Raw genomic sequence first — 18931 nt, 5'->3', positions numbered from 1 at the left:
TGGATGAACTTTGAAAACCTGCTGAGTGGAAGAAGCCAGGCACAAAAGGCGTCCTGGTGTATGACTCGGTTTACGTGAGCTGTCAGGAGCAGGCAAATCAACTAGAGACGGAAAGTAGGCTAGTCATTGCCAAGGGCTGGAAAGAGTGTTGAAGGAAACGGAGAGAGACTGCTAATGAGTTCAGGTTTCTCTGGGAGGGGGGTGATGGAAGGCTCTAAAACTGATTCTTGGATACCCCCAAGTACACTAAAAAGCATTGAATTATACACTGTAATTGTGTAATATGCAAATTCTGTCTCAGAGTGGTTTGCAGGAGTCTTTTTGTTTTAAGTTTATTTATTTATAATCTCTACACCCATCGTGGGGCTCGAACTCACAACCCCGAGACCATGAGTCACACACCCCACCGACTGAACCAGCCAGGCACCCCCGTTTTTGTTTTTAGAGAACAAGTCCTTTAGCATGAATCTGCTGGCTGGGCGGGGCTCAGTGGGGAATGCCCATCTGCTCCCCAGCGACTGAGAAGTGACCTTAAAGCTGGAGGGACAATCTCCTGAAGGCCCCTTCACACATGTCTGGCGGTTGACGCTCGTTGTCAGCTGGAATGCCAGTTGCTGTGGTCAGGTGACACATTTACACGTGACCCCTCCATGTGGCCCAGGCTTTCCTCAAAGAGTGGCCACTGGCTTCTAAAGTTTACCCAAGAAAACCAGGCAGAAGCCATAATGCTTTATATGTCCCAGCTTTGGAAATCCATAGAATCACTCTTGCCTCATGGGATGAGTGTCACGTTATGTTGTACAAGAGGATACGAGAGAAGAGATGTCATCTTTGGAAGACAACCTCTGCCCCTAGGAACAATGGTCCTGAGTGGTCAAGCCAAGAAGATGAGCCTTTCGATTGACCAGGAGACCTTCAGTCCCAAGTAACCCTACTGGGGATGCAGGCTCCTCCAGGTATGTTCCATCTCCCAGAACCTTCTCAGTCGTGTACCTCCCGCATGTTTCACGGCCTCTGGAATTCAGCCGTCTTATACCTAAAGAGCTTTTTCAAAAGATAAAGGAACGTCGGGGCGCCTGGGTGGCCCAATCGGTTGAGCAGCTGACTTCAGCTCAGGTCATGATCTTGCGGTCTGTGGGTTCAAACCCCGCACGGGGCTCAGTGCTGACAGCTCAGAGCCTGGAGCCTGCTTCTGATTCTGTGTCTCCCTCTCTCTCTCCCCCTCCCCTGTTTGTGCTCTGTCTCTCTCTCTCAAAAATAAACATCAACAAAATTATATTTATTTTTGAGAGAGAAAGAGAGAGAGAAAAATGGAACATGAGGGGGAAGGCCAGAGAGAGAGGGAGAGAGAAAGAATTCCAAGCAGGCTCCACACTCTGCAATGAGCCAGATGTGGGGCTTGATCTCACAACTGTGAGATCATGACCTGAGCCGAAATCTAAAGTCAGAGGCTTAACCGACTGAGCCACCCAGGTGCCCCTAAAGATTTTATTTTTAAGGAATCTCTGCACCCAGTGTGGGGCTTGAACTTACAACCCCAAGTTCGAAAGTTGCATGCTTTACCAACTGAGCCAGCCAGATGCAGAGTGTCAGGGACCTGGGGGGCCAGAACTAATGATCTAACATTCATGTCCCTGGAGGGGAAGGAGAAGAGAAACAGGGAAGGCTGGAAAAGCAGCTGAAGAAATAATGGCTGAAGACTTCCATATTTGACCAAAAAAATAACTTACATCTAATAAGTGAAATGAACTCAAAACAAGATAAATGCCCCAAAATTCATGCCAAGATATATTATATTGAAACCGCTGAAAATTAAAGATAAAGAATAAAATCTCAAGAGCAAAGAACAAAGAGAAATGATACCTGTAGTGGAAGAAAATTCACATGACAACAGATTTCTCCTCAGAAACAAACAAACAAACAAACAAACATGCAGGCTCCTCCAGGTATGTTCCATCTCCCAGAACCTTCTCAGTAGTGTATCTCCCGCATGTTTCATGGCCACTGGCACATTTTTTTCAAGTGCTGAAAGAAAAGAACCATCAACCCAGAATCCTATAGCCTGCAAACACACCCGTCTGGAATGAAGTGGGGAATCAAGGCATTGTTAGCTGGAGAAAAACTAAGAGACTTTGTTGCCAGCAGACTGACTTTAAATGAATGGCTAAAAGAAGTTTTCTAAACAAAAATGATAAAAGAAGGAATCTTGGAACATCAGGAAGGAAGGAAGAATATAGTAAGCAAAAATACCGGTAAATAAGTAAGTAAATAAGTGGATTTTCCTTCTCCTAAGTTTTCTAAATTACATTTGATGATTGAAGCACCAATTATCATACTGTCTGATGTCGTTCAAAATGCATGCAGAAGAAATACTTAAGATTATTATATTATAAACAAGAGGATTAAAGGAACAGAAAGGGATGTAAGTTTTCCATACTTAAACATATGTAGGGATGCCTGGGTGGCTCAGCTGGTTGGGGGTCCAACTTCGGCTCATGTCATGATCTCACAGTCTGTAGGTTTGAGCCCCGTGTCGGGCTCTGTGCCAATGGCTCAGAGCCTGGAGCCTGCTTCAGGTCCTGTGTCTCCCTCTCTCTTTCTGCCTCTCCCCCACTTCACTCTGTCGCTCTCTCTCAAAAATAAATAAACATTAAAATTTTTAAAAATATTTATTTATTCTTGAGAGAGAGGGACAGAGAGCTAACAGGGGAGGGGCAGAAGGAGGGAGACACAAAATCTGAAACAGGCTCCAGGCTCTGAGCTGTCAGCACAGAGCCCGACGTGGGGCTTGAACCCACGGACCAAGAGATCATGACCTGAGCCGAAGTTGGATGCTTAACCAACTGAGCCACCCAGGTGCCCCTAAAAATTTTTTTTAAATAAATAAAAATAAACATATGCAGTGATGCCACTGGCAGATTGTTGATAGAGCAATCATTTAAAAACCTAAACAAAGAGATACACTCAAAAATACTGTAGTTAAAGCAAAACAGAATTCTTTATACACACACACACACAAACACATATAAGTTCTCAAAGAATATTGTTCAATTAACCTCCAGGAAAGCAGGGGGAAAAAGAGAAACAAAAAACAGAAAACAAACAAAAAGTGGCAGACCTAAGCCCCAACATGTCAATAATTACATTAAATGTAGATGGTCTAAATACACTATTTAAAAGACAGAGCTTGGCAGAGTGGATTTTAAAAATGGACCTAACTGTATGCTTTCTGTGGAGATTCGTTTCAAATATGATATAGGCAGGTTGAAAGTAAAAGGATGGAGAAAGATATATCATGCAAACCATCAAGACAAAGTAGGAATGGCTATATAAATATCTGATGAAGCAGACGTCAGAACAACAAAAATTATCGAGACAGAGAGGGACATAATATAATAATGAAAAGGGCCAGCCCATCAAGAAGGAGTAGCAATCATAAATGTCTAAGCACCGAAGAGAGCTGCCAAAATATGTAAAGCAAAAACTGATTGACCAGAAAGTAAAAATGGATAAAATGGCCACATTTCTAGAATTCAACATTTCTTTTTCAACAGTTAATCCCGAGATCACCTGACCCAGTGAATCAGCAATGATAGAGAGGACTTCAAAGGAGATACCACCAGCAGGATCTAATCAACTCCACCCAACAATTATAGTATCTTGACCATATCATTGTCAGTATCCAGGTTATGATAGTGTAGTATAGCTTTGCAAGACGCTATTTGGGAAGAACTGAGGGAACCTGCCGAAAGTGTACAAGGAGTCTCTCTGTATTATTTCTTACAACTGCATCTGAATATAAAATTACCTTAAAATTAAAAATTAAATTAAAAAATGAGCCCCTGTACTTCCTCATTTAAAAGTACCCAGAAATGTTATACATGTTGCTCTTATAGTCCTAAGACCTGTATTTAGAATGTACACAACATAATCTCAGACTTCATCGATTCAGGCGAAGATCATCAGTGGATGAAACGATAAGAAGAAAGAGTGATGGGGAACTTAACATGGAGGGAGTGGGCTGATAGCACATGAACCTATTGCTTGTTCTTCGCATTACTAGGAGTGAATCAACCACGCTGTTTGTGCCTCCCTGATGTGATGCATCAGGGAGTATACAGCACACAAGGGAGTATTCTTAGAAAAGAAAAAGAGGGGCACCTGAGTGGCTCAGTCGGTTAAGGGTCTGACTTCAGCTCAGGTCATGGTCTCACAGTCCGTGGGTTCGAGCCCCGCATCGGGCTCTGTGCTGACAGCCAGCTCAGAGCCTGGAGCCTGCTTCGGATTCTGTGTCTCCGTCTCTTTCTGCCCCTCCCCACTCACCCTCTTTCTCTCAAAATAAAGACATAAAAAAAATTAAAAAAAGAAAAGAAAAAGAAACCCAACTAGAATGTGATCTAGCCATTAGCATCAACTTCCATTGGACGAGAATTATGAGGGGATAGAGGAACAAGTTGAATGAGACCATGACTGTGCAAATGGAATGTGGGACTATTACAGCCTGACGGATGGGGCTCTCTAACAAGCAAATACATGAAACGGGGTGAGGGGAAGGCTGAGATGCTGAAGTTTAAAACAGACCAGAAGTACTGCACCAATGCCACGTGTAACTCATGTTTGGATCCTAACTCAAGCCAACTGCAATACACATTTTAAAACACAGTCAGGGAGGGGTGTCTGGGTGGCTCGGTGAGTTAAGCATCCCACTCTTGGTTTCAGCTCAGGTCACGACCTCCAGGTTTGTGAGTTTGAGCCCCGTGTCAGGCTCTGCTACAGACCCTGCTTGGGATTCTCTCCCCTGCTCATGCTCTCTCTCTCAAAATAAGTAAATAAATATATGTATATAGAAATTATATATATTTTATATGTAATTATGTATTATTACAAATATTATATATATTATATATATATAATAAAAACTGTCAGGGGGGCACCTGAGTGGCTCAGTTGGTTAAGTGTCCGACTTGGGCTCAGGTCATGATCTCACGGTTTGTGAGTTCCAGCCCCATATTGAGCTCTGTGCTGACAGCTCAGAGCCTGGAGCCTGGGTTGGATTGCGTCTCCCTCTCTGTCTGCCTTTCCCCCACTCATGCTCTGTCTCTCAAAAATGAAACTAAACAAAATTTAAAACACCAGTGTATAGGCTTTTGTGTAAACATAGGTTTTTGGGGAGTCATATGGTAAACTTACGTTTAATTTTATAAAAACGCAACGATCTTTTTAACCTTTTTTAACCTCCAAAGGTCAAACAAATGGAAGTGTTTTGTATTTACCCACGTTGGCCACCCCAGCATCCCTCACTTTTTGTGTGTGTAAATTCGAAATTCGGATTTCCTTTCGTCTACAAATATTTCTAACAGTGAAAGCTTGCTGTGAATTCTCTGCACCTCTGCTTGTCTGCATAGACCTTTATTTTGCCTTTATGTTGGAAAGGTATTTTCGCTTGGATATATTAACCCGAGGCTGGCTGTGTCTGCTTGTCACTCCACTTGGCCTTGGGCTGGAGCCTTGGTCAAGTCCGGCCCGGAGGACCACATACCCACCTGTGGAGCCGAACGACGGCTGTGTCGGCAGGACAGCCCCGAGGGCCACCCCACCCCCACCCCAAGGCCTCCCGTCCGGACCTTTAGCGCGTCGGAAAACGCCCTCCGGAGCGACGCCGGGCCCCAGGGACAGTTCAGGGCCAGGGCGAGGGCGAGGCCGAGGGAGGTGGGGAGACGTGGCAGCGAGGCCCCAGGAGTGTCAGCCGCGGGCCATCGGGTTCGCTCGAAAGCCTCAGACCTCGCTCACTCCTCTGCACCTGCGGCGGGGACCCGCCTCTCTGGCCAACCTAGCGCACGCCCTCCCCAAGGCCCCGCCCACTCCGGCGAACTCCGCCCCCAAAACCGGTGTTCGGGGCCCGAGGCACCTCCTTAAAGCGCCGCCCGGCCTGCGCCTGCGCCGACTCCCGCTGCCCGCCGACGGCAGCTTTCCACGCCCGGGGCGCCAGAGTGGCCCACCGACGCCAGGTCCCGGACGCTGTCGCCACTTCGAGCCGCCTCAGGAGCCCCGGCCCGGCCCGCCACAGGGCTGGACACATTGGAGAAGGGGCGCCGCATGGACGCACCGGCTTGCTCTGCGGCCGTGCGCGCCTTCCTGGAGCGCGGCCACACGGAGCTGGACACGGCCTTCATGTACAGCGACGGCCAGTCCGAGGGCATCCTGGGCGGCCTGGGCCTCGGGCTGGGCGACGGCGACTGCAGAGGTAACTTCTACCTCGCCTGCACCTGCGGCGCCAGGCCGCCCCCAGCCGTGCGTGCCCTCCCGGGCTCAGACCTTCCTGCAGCTCCGTGAACGTCTCGCCCCAGAGAGCCAGACAGTGCTTGGTCCTGACTTCCTTCCTTTCCTCTTTTCCCTTCCGAGAAGATCGTCCAGGACCCTCCCTACAGCAGTGTCCCACCCAGGTCCAGTCTGAGATGACTTGGTTAGCTCTTCTAGGGGGCGCTGAAGTGGCTGGAATCTGGCGCTGCGCAGCGCCTGTCCCCTTTCCCGCTCCCTGCAGGTGCCCTGTGCGGGCCTGATCTGCCAGAACCCTGCCCATACTGTTCTGGCATTCCCTGGCACAGCCCCGGATCAGTCCTCAGAACGGGTGGGAGATCTGCATCCTCCTTGCTCTGGGCCCTCGACTTTGCTCCGTGGAGCTCCGGGTGCCACATTCAGTTGGCAGTGCCTCCCGCCTCAGGAGATTGGCAGCCGCAGTGGCTCGTGGGCAGGATGGGAGAGGGGAGGGGGTAGGTCATCTAACTGCCCTCCGTGCTAGCCTCTAAGGTCACAGAAGGGAAACTGACACTAACCCAGTCCAAGGAAGGAGCTCAGATTCTAGAGAAGGCTGGGGAAGCCCAGAGCGTTTCTGGAGGGGTCACTGAAGAAAGCAGAGAAGAGGGAACATTAGACACTGAAGAACTGATAGGGGTTTGCCAAGGAAGAGTAAGAGAACAGGCGTTCACACTGTGGGCATGGGCAGTGGGTGTGCCAAGGCAATGAGGTTTGGCAATGCCAACGGTGTTGGAGCAGGCAGATGAAGCTAAGTGGAGGGTTTGCGTATGGGCAGGGGAACGTCCATTCTCAGCCTGATGCCATGTGAAAGACTTCACGCAGTGCTGGGCAGGTACACAGTGAGGGTTCAGCAATACTGGCCGCTACTATTAGTAGTAGTGATAGTAATGTTATTAGCACACTGCACTTCTCTCTCTTCTGGTAGAGTCTTGCCTGGTTTCTCCCGTGATTCACAGTGTCTAGATCTGCAACAGTAGGACAACAGCATGCCTGCATCTCAGGGCTCACCCTTTCTAGATCACCTGGCTGCCTCTTTGACCGCTCTGGTCTTATTCCTGAAGGTGTTTTCTTTTCCAAGCCCTCCTTCTCTTCCTTCTTTCCGGTTAGAGCTAGCTGGGCCAAAGTCCTTAAACCTCAGAGCCGGTTTAATTCACTTGAAGAACAGGCCGAGGCAGAGGGTGAGGAGGTGGGGGAATGAACAGTTCCAAGTGAGCCGTCCTCTCTCCTGCTCTTAAGTCTCGAGGTGGGTGACTGCCCTCCGGCCTGCTGAGGTGACTTGCCGAGCCCCAAGTGTGCAGAGAGGGCCCTCCTCCCACCCATCAGTCCAGCCACCCACGATCCTTAGTGGGGGCCGGAGAGAAAAGTATTTAACGAACCCAGTCGTGACAACACAGACGGCACTGGGCTCTTCTCACTGCGCTGTCTCTGATGGGCTCCTGTTTCCTTCCCGGGGGCCCGCCTGCAGCCTCTTGCCCTTCTTTCCTGATTTCCTGCCGTGGTCTCCTTGCTGCTCTCCCTGGTTCTGGACCTGCCCCCCGAGGCTCTTCATCCATGCTTCGTTCAGATTCATCTTTCAAAACTGCAAGACCGACCCCTTAGCTCCCCAGCTGGAAGGTGTACCCAGGAGCGTGGGGGCACCAGGGAGCCCCAGAACAGAGCTGGGGGCAGACTCCACCCCCCGGACCCCCACCCTTGGGGGTCCCCTTTCTAGAGTCCTGGGCCGTGTGGCGGGTTCTTACCGAGGCCTCTCCCCCGCAGGGCAGGTTTGTGGAGCTTGGCCTCTCCAACTATGCCTCCTGGGCGGTGGCCGAGATCTGTGCCCTCTGCAAGAGCAACGGCTGGATCCTGCCCACCGTGTACCAGGTAGGGCCGGGGCTGCAGGGCCCATCCGCAGGGCTGCTGCTGATCCCGGCTTCTCCCGGCCCCTCCAGCTGCCTCCTGTGCCCCCTCCCTAGCAGCCACTCCCCTGCCGACGGCCTGGAGAGGGCTCCCGGGTGCCGTGGGGACGAGTGCAGGCCCCTCAGCTTGGCCAACAGGCACCTGCTCGCTCTGGCCCTGGCTCCCCTCATTGCCCGCGGGTGCTCCGCGGGCCCTTCCTTCGTGCTCCCTCCCCGTGCGCGTCAGCCTGGACCCCTCCTCCCCTTCTCCCTGGTAGAAGCAGGTGCTCAGGCCCCACTTAGATGGCTCTTGATCTGGAAGCCTTTCCCGCTGCCCCAGAGGAGCCTGAGATCCCAGGCTCTACTTATCTTCTCCTTCATCCAGCAAATGTACCTACTTGGTGCCAGGTACTGCTCACAGAACTTACTAGTGTACTGTGATCGCTGCTTTTCTTGTTATACCTGTCTATGCTCTACCTTGCCATTAAATCTCTCAGGGCTGGGGCCTTGTTCTTTGGGCGTGTGGATGGAAATTCAATGTATGGCCCATAGCTGGTGCTCAGAAAATGAATTTTCCTTCCGCTAAGTATACGCCCTGAGTGTTAAGATCCTAGGATTGTTAGGGTGTAAACTGGGGGCTCTGCAGGGAAGATCTGGGGTCCCTTCCCTTGACACGGCACCCTGTCCCTCTGGCCCTTCTGTCTGCAGGGCATGTACAATGCCACCACCCGGCAGGGGGAAACGGAGCTCCTCCCCTGCCTCAGGCACTTTGGATTGAGGTTCTACGCCTACAACCCTCTGGCTGGTACGGGCTGCTGTGGGGACAGGCTTCCCCTGGGCGGGAGGGCCCTCCTGGCCCCCGTGTCTGTCTCTTCCTGACATGGTAGATGTCCGGCCCAGGACCTGGGAGGCAGGGAGGGTTTGGGAAGAGGCTGGGCTGTGTCCCCCATCCCTCCTGAGTTACTTGCCATCCGCCCCCCCCCCCCCCGCCGCCAGTCCAGAAAAGCTTCTGGGAGCAGTGTAGGCCAGTGGGTGTGACCGCAGTCTTCCCGCTGACCGGCAAGTACAAGAAGACAAGAATGGGAAACAGATGCTTCTTTGGGAATAACTGGGCTGAGATCTACAGGAACTGGTGAGCTGGGGGTGGGCTGCATCAGCACAGAGGTGGCCTGCGTCCCCCTAGTCTGGAATAGGGGGGTCTCTTGGCTGATTTCCTGTGGGCCGGGACCTCTTCCTGGGGCTCCGACCTAGGCCTCTGCATTCCCAAGGGCTTTACCAACTCTCCCCCCACCCCTGCTGCCATATTCTGTGTCTCTGGGGGAGGGATCCCTGAGCCTTCTGGCAGGTCCACCCGCAAGACTCCCTGGAAGGGCTCACCTGCTGCGCACAGTGGGGGGGGGGGTGCCCTTGGATCAGGATTTGGGAACCCTGGCACTCCCTGCTGCCCCACTGCTAGCTGGCCCTTCACCGTGGGCAAAGGAATCTAAGTTTTGTAATCTCTTGGCTGTGAGATTGTTACCAGTGTCTATAGTTACAGTTGAACAAATGCTTGGATCAGCCTTCTCCCCTTCTGTTGCCCGCTTTCTAAAATTTGAAAATACCCATGGCTGGAAGCAACCCGTTTCCAAACTGCACTCATTAGTTTAGGAGCCACTGCCCCGTGCAGTGTTTTCTTGCTGCCAGGTCCTGGGCTTCACCCTGGGGAATCAAGGCCTGATGGTTTTGACCTTGTCTGCTCTTTAAAGAGCACAATTGAATCCATTATCTCCTTTATATACTGCATTTGCTGCAAGGGGCTGGCCCGGAGCGTCCCCTCTTCTCACTGAGCAGGGAAGAGAAGGGGAGGCAGGTGGCTTCAGCCAAGGCCAAAGCCAGGATTTGTCGTGGGGCCGGTGGCAGGCAGTGCACTGGTGTCCTGGGTCCCAATCTGGGGGGTCGTGTTGTTCATACCAATGCAAGCATGCTGCCTCCTGTCCACTGTGTACCCTCTAACCCCCGCCCGACTGAAAAATGCCCCACAGAGGGACTGGAGAGCCACATGTATTCTAAGAGGTTGGCTTCTCGGTGCCTCAGGGACCAGTGTGTGGACACCTGCCCTGGAGCGACCTGCTGGCACTGACTGCTGGGCCACCCTCCCCACCTGCCCAGCTGCTGGAAGGAGCACCTCTTTGAGGCCATTGCCCTCATGGAGAAAGCGGTGCAGGCCACGTAGAGCAGCAGAGCCCCCAGCATGACCTGGGCTGCCCTCCGGGGGACGTGCCACCACCCCCAGCTCCCGGTAACCCGGCATCCCAGGGGTGTTTCTTTCCCTTTTGTGTCTGGTGGGCGGAGGGAGAAAACGGAAGGGAGAGGGCTACAGAATTATTTGATGGATTCTAAGATCATTCCCTTCCTTCTGATAGTTCTCCATGCTAATCCTGTTTCCTTAAGCGCCACATTACGCACTCTGCCACCCGAGAAGCGTGATTATCCCAGCTGTACATGTGGGGAAACCATTTCAGAGGCTGTTAAGGCCCCACGGCTCCACGAGCGCAGACTGGACTCTGAAACTGACATCTGTTAGCCATCAGTGTTTGTTCCGTCCCAGCTCGCACACTGCAGAGTCCGACTCCGTGCCTGGCGGGGTCTCCCTCTCTGCTGTCCCGTGTCCCTAACACCTCCCTCTGGCTTGAGCATGATCTACTGAGAGCTCCCCTTTCTAGAGCTGGCAAGTGCCAGACCTGAAGTAAATACTTCACAAAGTTTTCATTCCCACCCTGCACAGAAGTCTGAAGCTTGGGGAGGTCAAGGAACTGACCTGGGGTTTACCCAGCTGCCGAGCACACAGGGGAGTGGCTCTGAACTCACGTCTGCCTGCGGAGAAGTCTGTAAAAGCAGGGCTTTCGAGACATACATTGTTCCTGGAATAATGTAGGATGTAGGTAGACACCAGATGCTGGGCCTCCGCAGGGGCGGGGCAGCGCCAGCTGAACGTGTGGCCAGAGTCACTGCGGTGCCTGTGTGTTCACCCGTGGCCGTCTCCCCTTGCGGGTGCCCACAGGGACACGGTCATCCTGGGCATGTCCAGCCTGGAGCAGCTGGCACAGAACTTGGCGGCGACTAAGGAAGGGCCCCTGGAGCGCACCGTTGTGCAGGCTGGCACCTGGTTGCCCGCCAACGTCCCGACGACCTCCGCTAGGGCCAGTCCTGGCTTGAGGTGGCAGAGGGCCCCTCCTTCACGCTCAGCCTGGGCCTCACACGGCTGTAGCGAGCCTGTTTCTCCCCGCCAGTGCCAGCGCACAAGCTGGTTATTTCCTCTACTCCCGCCATGCTCCCGGCTGCCCTCACGCGAAAGGGCTGGGGCTGCGGTCCACTCGGCCATTTCCTGCCGGGACAAAGCGGGCACTAGACCTGGCTGCCCAGCCCAGGAGCGAGCCTGGTGAATCTGTTTTCTCTGCTGCCAGCGGCCTGGTTCCGGTCCTTCCCGGGGGCTTTGGGGGCAGGAGGCAGGAGCACGGATTACGCTTCCCAGCCTCCTGTCCTGAATCTAGCGTGACCTCTGGACACGGCGGCAGGAGGTGGCGCTCACGCTGCTACACACATTAAAGAGGCCCACACACCCTGAAGCTTTTCTGTCACTCAGAGATCCTTCGGGGGACACTCACGACAAAGAACAACTTAGGTAAAAGCCTACCAGTGGAGTCACTACCAAGAGCAAGAGGTCCTGGTATGCTGTGGTGCAGTTTTAATGCCTGCTCTGGGTTTCAGCAGTGGCTTTACTCCTGTCTTAGTCAAAGTGTCCCTCCTGGTCTGTAAGACTCCCGGCCCTGGTGTGGGAGGAGGGAGAGGAAGAAGGGAAGGAAGGGCAGCCAGGGTGCCTGTATTCCTCGGCAAACCCCTCTCCGGTAGGGGACTCGAGGGCCGGAGGAGAAGGGCCAGCCCCGGCAGCTCGCCCGCCCCGGTGGTCATGCTCCGGCGCTGGAAGCTGGCTCACGGTAAACAAGGCAAACTAAAGACATCCTGGAACAAACAGAAGCCCAAAGCCAAGGCCTTTTTTCTAGGAAAAGTCCTCTTTGCTGTTGTCCACAGGGAGCCATCCCGCAGACAGCTTTACTCCTTATAGAAAAGCAGTCCGTCCCTGTCGCCCTCCCTGCTGCTCCCCCAGCAGGGTGGCGGTCCCACGTGTCCTGGCCCCAAGTGCCCGTTAGTCGTCTTCACCCTCTGATTCTTCTGCTGACTCGGATGCGCTCTCAGGCAAGTCCTCTCCCATCTGCTGGAACCTTCCAGACTGTGCGTCCCACATGTACTTGATGGTGACCTTGAATTCAGCCATCTCATACCCGAAAAGCTTCTGCAAGAGACGCGTAAAGGGAACCAACGGTCAGGAGGAGCTCGTGTGGTGCGAAGTGGCCACAGTCCCTTGCACTACAGCACACGGGACGCAGCCAGGGTGGGACTCACCAGCACGCGGGCCTGCTCTGGGGTTAGCACGTCGCCCTCCTTGCACACCTCGTAGTCAGACAGCAGGGTCACCACACCTACAGAGAAGGGGACCCCACACAGTGACTTCTGCACAGAGGCCCATGCACAGCTCTCTGCCCGCTGCCCGGAGCCAGGAGGGGGTTGGCTGGCACCCCCGGGCCCCAGCCCCACCATACTCGGGCTAAATCAGCGAGTGCTCGGCAGCCCAGGAGGGTCTGCAGGGGGATGAAGCCTCCCTCGTGTCCTTTAGCTGCTGAATTCTGGCTGCAAGTTACTGTCACTCTTGTCCCAACCAAGAGGTGGTCACTCAGTCCCTCTTTCACAGGAGAAAATGGAAGCCAGCTTGAGGCGGGGGGGGTGTCTAGCGAGTTTGGAAGCTTATGTCCCTGGCAGCTAAGCTGTGACCTTTCCGCTCCAGGGACTAACCCGTACCTCTCTTGAGGGCAGTGGGCAGGCCCAGCTGCCTCAGCTGCGGCTCCATGGAGTGGGGGAACTGCTCCAGGGGTCCCGGGTCCAGGGTCACTGTGAAAGTGGCTTTGTTTCCAGCTCGAGCAAAGTCCATTTCTGTGTATTTCATAAACCACCTTTCGGAAAAGACCAGTGGTGGTGTTGGGGTCCTGACTGGCCCACCAGGCCCACATGAAATCGGCCCCCCACCCCCACCTCCCCTGCTGCTGACCAGCAGTCAACTCGGAGCCTGGTGCTGCAGACAAGGCAGGCCCAGGGGCAGTGTTCCGGGCATCGGTTTGGACTCGATGCCTCCATGCTGTCCAAAGTACCCGGACTATTCCTTCCCTGCTGCTCCTCAGTAACACTTACTCATTCACTTCCTCCTTGGTGCGGTTGGTGAACAGGAGCCCGACCTCACCCCTCAACTTCTTGCTGACCTACAGAACCAAAGCGGGGTCAGCCCAGTCCCATTAGACGTCTGGCACGATCTGGAGAGGTTTTTGGTTGTCACAGCTGGTGGGGCGGGGACACCAGTCTGAGTGTGGGGGTTAAAGGAGAATGGAGCTGTGAACTGGGCCTTGCTCTCACTGATCCCCCCAATGGCCAGAAAGTCACCTGATGCAGGTTGTCTTTGTACTCGTCAGCTGGACTTCGACCCAAGGCCACCATCATCACTTTGTTTTTGCCAAAGAACATTCTACGGGGAAAAAGAGGGGTCTGTGAAGGATGCGCCCTGCCCGCCCTCCTCCAGTCAGGTGCAAGCCAGCTCTAGTCCCGGGGAGCCCGAGCGCAGGCCCAGGCTGTTCCGCAGCAGGTGTGGCCAGAGGCTCTGGCTTCTTCCGCGTGGCCCTGCCTGCTCTGTCCACAGCCAAACATCCCGCTCATGATCTTCCTGCCTAAAGGCCTCAACACACAATTTTGACTGCCAGCCCGTGGGTGGTATGTGACCCTCTACGCACCCCAATCTGGTGATGTGGAAGAGGCGCAGTCACCGGTCTGAGCCACACCAGGACTCACTTGTGCCATCACAGAGCCACCTGAGGACAGGCACCCGCCACATGGTTCTCAGGTCACTGTGTCATCTCAGAGAACACCCTGCTAAAAGGACCAGATCCCTTTCTCCTGAGGGATCGTTACCCAGACACTCCCTGAGCCACTACGAAATCCTGCCCCCGAGAAGCTCAACGCAAGGCCAGTTCTAATGGCTACAGGTGCCTCCGGAGGGTGTGGCACTGTCCTTACTGAGGAGCTATCTGTGTGGCCCGGCGCCGCCCATGCTCCGAGAGCACCCCAGCGTCTTCTCTACTCAGGAAGGCCCGTCCACCGTCTGCTCACCGGCTGTGTTTCCAGGCGTTCCGGATGTCCTTCAGCTTGCTGTTCCTCATGTTGGCCACGGAGAAGATGAAAAGGTACTTGTATGTGTCCACACATTTCCGAAGCTGCGAGACAATTCATGGGGTTCTGGAGTTCAAGGGGCAGCACAGGTTGGGCCTCAGGTGGGAAAAAATCTGCTCTAGGTCCCTAACGACCATGGAAGTTTAGAGCTGGAGGCCTCTAATCCAGTCGTCTCCTCCTGACTTCCATTGCAGAAGACTCCCCTGAGGCAAAGCAGGCGCGATCTCAAAGCGCAGGGGAAGCTGCGAGCCATGGGTCCATGCCCCATAGTCTTCCCAGGCTCCTGACTGATCTGTGGCTGGGGGGGGGGGGGGGGGGGGAGGGGCAGGGAGGGATGGATTGCTTTGCTTTGCCCATTAAGTGACAACCCAGAAATAGTTAGCTATCCTTGGAAGGCTCCTGCGAAATGGAATCTATATAGCCTCGTTATTTACTCCAAAGAAGTGGCTCATCGGCCCTGCTCTGCCCATGGTGTTGGTCTCACAGACACGGAATCACTGTGCTGGAGGAGACTCTACGCTCACCCAGCCTGCGGCCTTGAAGCAGTGTGGACAGGGGGCTGGTGCACTTATAACTAGTAACATTAGAGGTTTTTTTTGGAGAGAGAGAAGAGAGAGAGGCAGGCAAAGCTCACCTGAAGCCTTGAGTTCACCTGATATGGGACTCGAACTCACAAACTGTGAGATCATGACCTGAGCCACCCAGGTGCACCCTCCCCCCCCTTTAAAAGTAAGCTCTAGGGGCACCTGGGTGGCTCAGTAGTTTAAGCACGTGACTTCAGCTCAGGTCATGATCTCACAGTTTGTGAGTTCAAGCCCCACATCAGGCCCTGTGCTGACATCTTGGAGCCTGGAGCCTGCTTCAGATTCTTTGTCTCTCCTCTCTCTCTGCCCCTCACCCATTCGTGCTCTGTCCTTGTTTCTCAAAAATAAATAAATGTTAAAAAAATTTAAAAAATAGATAGATAAATAAATAAAAGTAAGCTCTACGCCTGACATAAGCCCTGAACTCATAATCCTGAGATCAAGAATCACAAGCTCTACCGACTGAGCCAGCCAGGCGCCCTGGGACTCTACAGCTTTTTGACACAGGGCAGGCTACCAAATCTAGGTTTCTGTTACTGAGATGCAAAACAGTGGTAACTGTTCACAGACGTGTTGTAAGGACGATGTGGAACGGCACACGTGGAGCACTTAAGTGGGGTCCCAGGCAGAGCCGGAACTCATTCTTACGGGGGTTTTCATTGGTGCTGCTGCTGGAGGAGAAAGGGCTGAACCAGCACCTTGTGGAGGTGGTGATGGTGCGTGCGTGCGTGTGTTTTTTAAAAAACAGGACTTCCCTGACAACCCTATAGCCACCTTTATAAATCAAAGTTTGGAACAATAAGAAGAACGAGCTCTTACCTCTTCTATCAGGTTCTGTTTCAGTTCTAAGCCTTTCTTGGCAGTTTTGGTTAAGGAAACTAATACAAAGAAGAAAAAGACAAATGGTGAGACACAGGTCCAGAAGCTTTGCAGGCTCATTTCCTTCTCCCCTTTGGTAGCTCAGCCAGACCAAGCCAGTGTGAGGAAAGGCACCAGGGTTTTGTACTCCCAGGGTCCCCAGCGTGCCTACTCTCCAGTGTTCCTGAGCCTGAAGGTCCCTTGACATCCTTCCTATTACTTAGACTAACTAGGTGTTCCCTCGCTCCTCTTAGGCTAACCTAAAAATCTGTACGGAGGTGTGGGGGCAGGGCTTGTTCCTGTTCCTCGACTGCTTTCAGAGGCTGACCCAGCTTGCCAGGGCCCTTTCTGATCCCCCCCTCGCCCCACCATGATGCATAGAGAAAATCTCTGGTGGCTTAAGCTGTGGAATGATGAATCTGGGGACTCTATCTCCTCTGCTGCACCCTGTTCTGCAGTTTGGACTCCTGGATGCAGCAATGCCTCTTTGGGGACGGCAAGCACCTCTATCAAGAGCTGGGGCCCAACTACCTCTTATCCAGAAGGGTTTGGCATTTGCCATAGCTCACCAGGGCTCCCCGTACCAAACCCCGTCCTTCCACAAACACTTAACAAAAGCATCAAATGCAAGGCTGTGAGTGTCCCCAGTTATGGGGCCACTTCTTATTCAGCCTGCCTGACACTCACAAGGCATAGACATGGAAAGGTAATCACACCAGTCAGGGCAAGTGCAGCATAGGAGGGCAAATGAAATGCCATTGTCCACTTCCTACAATGTTCACTGCTACAAATGTGGATCAAGCCAGTGTTCCCCTCTCTGGATTACTGGTGGTCTCGTTCCTTCTAGTCTCGCTTCCTCAGTTTATTCTCAACAAGGGAATTAGGGTGATCTTTTTAAAAAAGTTAAACCCTGTCATCCCTCTGCTCAAGCTCCTGGGTAGCTACCCATTTCACCTGGGTGTGAAAGCCAACTCTTTGCTAAGGCTTACAAAGCCCTGCCCTCTGCCTACCTCCCTCCCCTCCTCTGCTTACTCTGCTCCAGTCACACTGGCCCACTGTCTTCCCTTCCCAACACAGCCCCTCTGCACTTTATCTTCCCTCCGCTTGGAATACCATTCTTCCAGGTAACTCCATGGATTGCTTACTTCCTTTCTTTCTTTCTTTCTAAAAATCTTTACATGTTTTATCCATTTCTGAGAAAAAGAGCGAGAGAGACAGCGTGAGCAGGGGAGAGTCAGAGAGAGAGACACACAGAATCTGAAGCAGGCTCCAGGCTCTGAGCTAGCTGTCAGCACAGAGCCCGATGTGGGGCTCGAACCCACGAACTGAGATCATGACTTGAGCCGAAGTCGGATGCTTAACCAACTGAGCCACCCAGGCACCCCTCTAAGGATCTTATTTTTTCAATTGAGATCTAATTTTTTTTCAACTGAGATCTAATTTACATACCAGAAGATCACCTTTTGAAAACATAAAGTCGAGTCGTTTTTAGTATACTAACACTGTCTAATTCTAGAATCTTTTCATCACCCCTGGAGGAAACCCTGTATCTATAAGTAACTCTCCATTTTCCACACTGTGTCCCCAGCAACCTCTCATCTACTTTCTGTTTCTATGGCTTTGCCCATTCTGGACATTTCATATAAATGCGATAGGCAGTGTTGTGTCTGGCTCCTTTCACTTAGCGCAATGTTTTCAAGGTTCGTTCTATACCTCTCAGTACTTCATTCTTTTTTTCTGGCTGAATAATATTCCATTGTGTGGATGAACCATACTTGTTGATGGACATTTAGGTTGTTTCCACTTTTTGGCTATTATGAACCATGCTGTTAATGAACATTCAAGTCTAAGTTGTTGGTTTAAAAAAAATTTTTTTTAAATGTTTTATTTCTGAGAGAGAGAGAGAGAGAGACAGACAGACAGCGTGAGCGGGGGAGGGTCAGGGAGAGAGGGAGACACAGAACCCGAAGCAGGCTCCAGGCTCTGAGCTGTCAGCACAGAGCCCAACGCGGGGGCTCGAACCCACAAACCATGAGATTATGACGTGAGCCGAAGTGGACGCTTAACCGACTGAGCCACCCAGGCGCCTCTCACTTCCTTTCTTTCTGAGGGTTCTGCTCACTTACTGGCTCATCAGAGACCTTTTTCTGGTTGCACTATGCGAAATATCACTGCTTAATCTCATTTCTAGTCCCTGAGATTTAACAGAATCTGACCTTTCTCTACTTTTGGTGTTTGGGGAAGATATTATTTCTAGTGACTAAAAGTTAAACTCGGTGAGGCCTTCCTCCAGTACCCTCCAATGCCTAGAGTGCCAGGCTCCTAAGCATTTGTTCAGCGACTGTGCTAGAAAGCCTCTGTGGGAGACACACTACCACAGTAAAAGCAGTCAGGAATGGTCTTTTAAGAGGTGCCTTATGAGCTGACAACTGTAACAGACCCAGTCACATGAAGATCAAAGCATAAGCATGCCAGGCAGAAGCAAGGGCAAGTAAAAAGGCCAGTTTGGGATCAAACCTGTTCTAAAGGAAAGGCGGCCAGCGTGGCGGGCGCGCCGAGAGCTAAGGGAGATGCGCTAGGGTGGGAAAGGTAGGCCAAGGCGGAATTGGGTGCTCAGAAGCTGTATCCGGCCCAGGAAGTCTTGAAAAGGCACCCGCGGCCCGGCAATACAGTCTCCGCTCTCCTGACCCGACCAGGCTCTGGACCCCTCCGGCGCGCCCCCAGCCGCGAAGCCCTCTCGCAGTTCGCAGCGAGTCCGCGGAGCTATCGCGGAGGCCCCGGCGTCCCACTCGGGGCCGTCAAAGCCCCACCGCAGCTGGCAGTCAGCCGGCGGTGCGCCCCCCGGGTCCCAGGACCCCTTACCCACCTTTCTTGTCGCGCTTGGATTTGGGCATCGCGCTGCAGGCACATGTGTCGGAAGGCGGTGCTGCCTGTTAGGACCCTGGAGGCGCGGGGTCTTCTGGGACGGCCCTCTGGGGCTGCCCTCACGAG

The 18931-nt window shown here is 52.9% G+C and overlaps 2 protein-coding genes across 2 annotated transcripts; one reads left to right on the top strand and one right to left on the bottom strand.

Moving 5' to 3' along the window:
• Window positions 1-860: 860 nt before the first annotated feature.
• On the top strand, window positions 861-11614 carry LOC120229753 (aflatoxin B1 aldehyde reductase member 4-like). Its single transcript, XM_039228960.1, is given in 8 exon segments — window positions 861-925; window positions 5919-6291; window positions 6542-6628; window positions 8074-8178; window positions 8901-8997; window positions 9237-9324; window positions 10341-10464; window positions 11216-11614. Coding segments are annotated over 8 exon segments (1338 nt in total).
• A 179-nt stretch (window positions 11615-11793) lies between these two features.
• MRTO4 (MRT4 homolog, ribosome maturation factor) lies at window positions 11794-18930 on the bottom strand. The gene is made up of 8 exons (XM_039229022.1): window positions 18807-18930; window positions 15902-15960; window positions 14439-14542; window positions 13719-13800; window positions 13473-13540; window positions 13086-13237; window positions 12633-12709; window positions 11794-12522 (listed from the first exon to the last, which is right to left on the bottom strand). Exons 1-8 carry the CDS (start codon window positions 18832-18834, stop codon window positions 12376-12378), a joined length of 717 nt encoding a protein of 238 aa, XP_039084953.1. The 5' UTR covers window positions 18835-18930; the 3' UTR covers window positions 11794-12375.
• Window position 18931: the final 1 nt, after the last annotated feature.

Source organism: Hyaena hyaena, unplaced genomic scaffold, assembly GCF_003009895.1.
Source record: "Hyaena hyaena isolate Hyena2069 unplaced genomic scaffold, ASM300989v1 scaffold_35, whole genome shotgun sequence".
NCBI classification, from domain to species: domain Eukaryota; kingdom Metazoa; phylum Chordata; class Mammalia; order Carnivora; family Hyaenidae; genus Hyaena; species Hyaena hyaena.
The sequence above is the reverse complement of the archived record's forward strand: the minus strand, read 5'-3'. Positions and strand labels throughout refer to the sequence as shown.

What these genes read in the sequence shown, in the direction of transcription:
- MRTO4 (XM_039229022.1), bottom strand. Translation starts at nt 18,834, where the DNA reads ATGCCCAAATCCAAGCGCGACAAGAAAG. An exon ending in AACAGAACCTGATAGAAGAG is followed by an intron (nt 14,543 to 15,901) that starts GTAAGAGCTCGT and finishes ATTGTCTCGCAG; the next exon opens with CTTCGGAAATGTGTGGACAC. An exon ending in CAGAGCAGGCCCGCGTGCTG is followed by an intron (nt 12,523 to 12,632) that starts GTGAGTCCCACC and finishes CGTCTCTTGCAG; the next exon opens with AAGCTTTTCGGGTATGAGAT.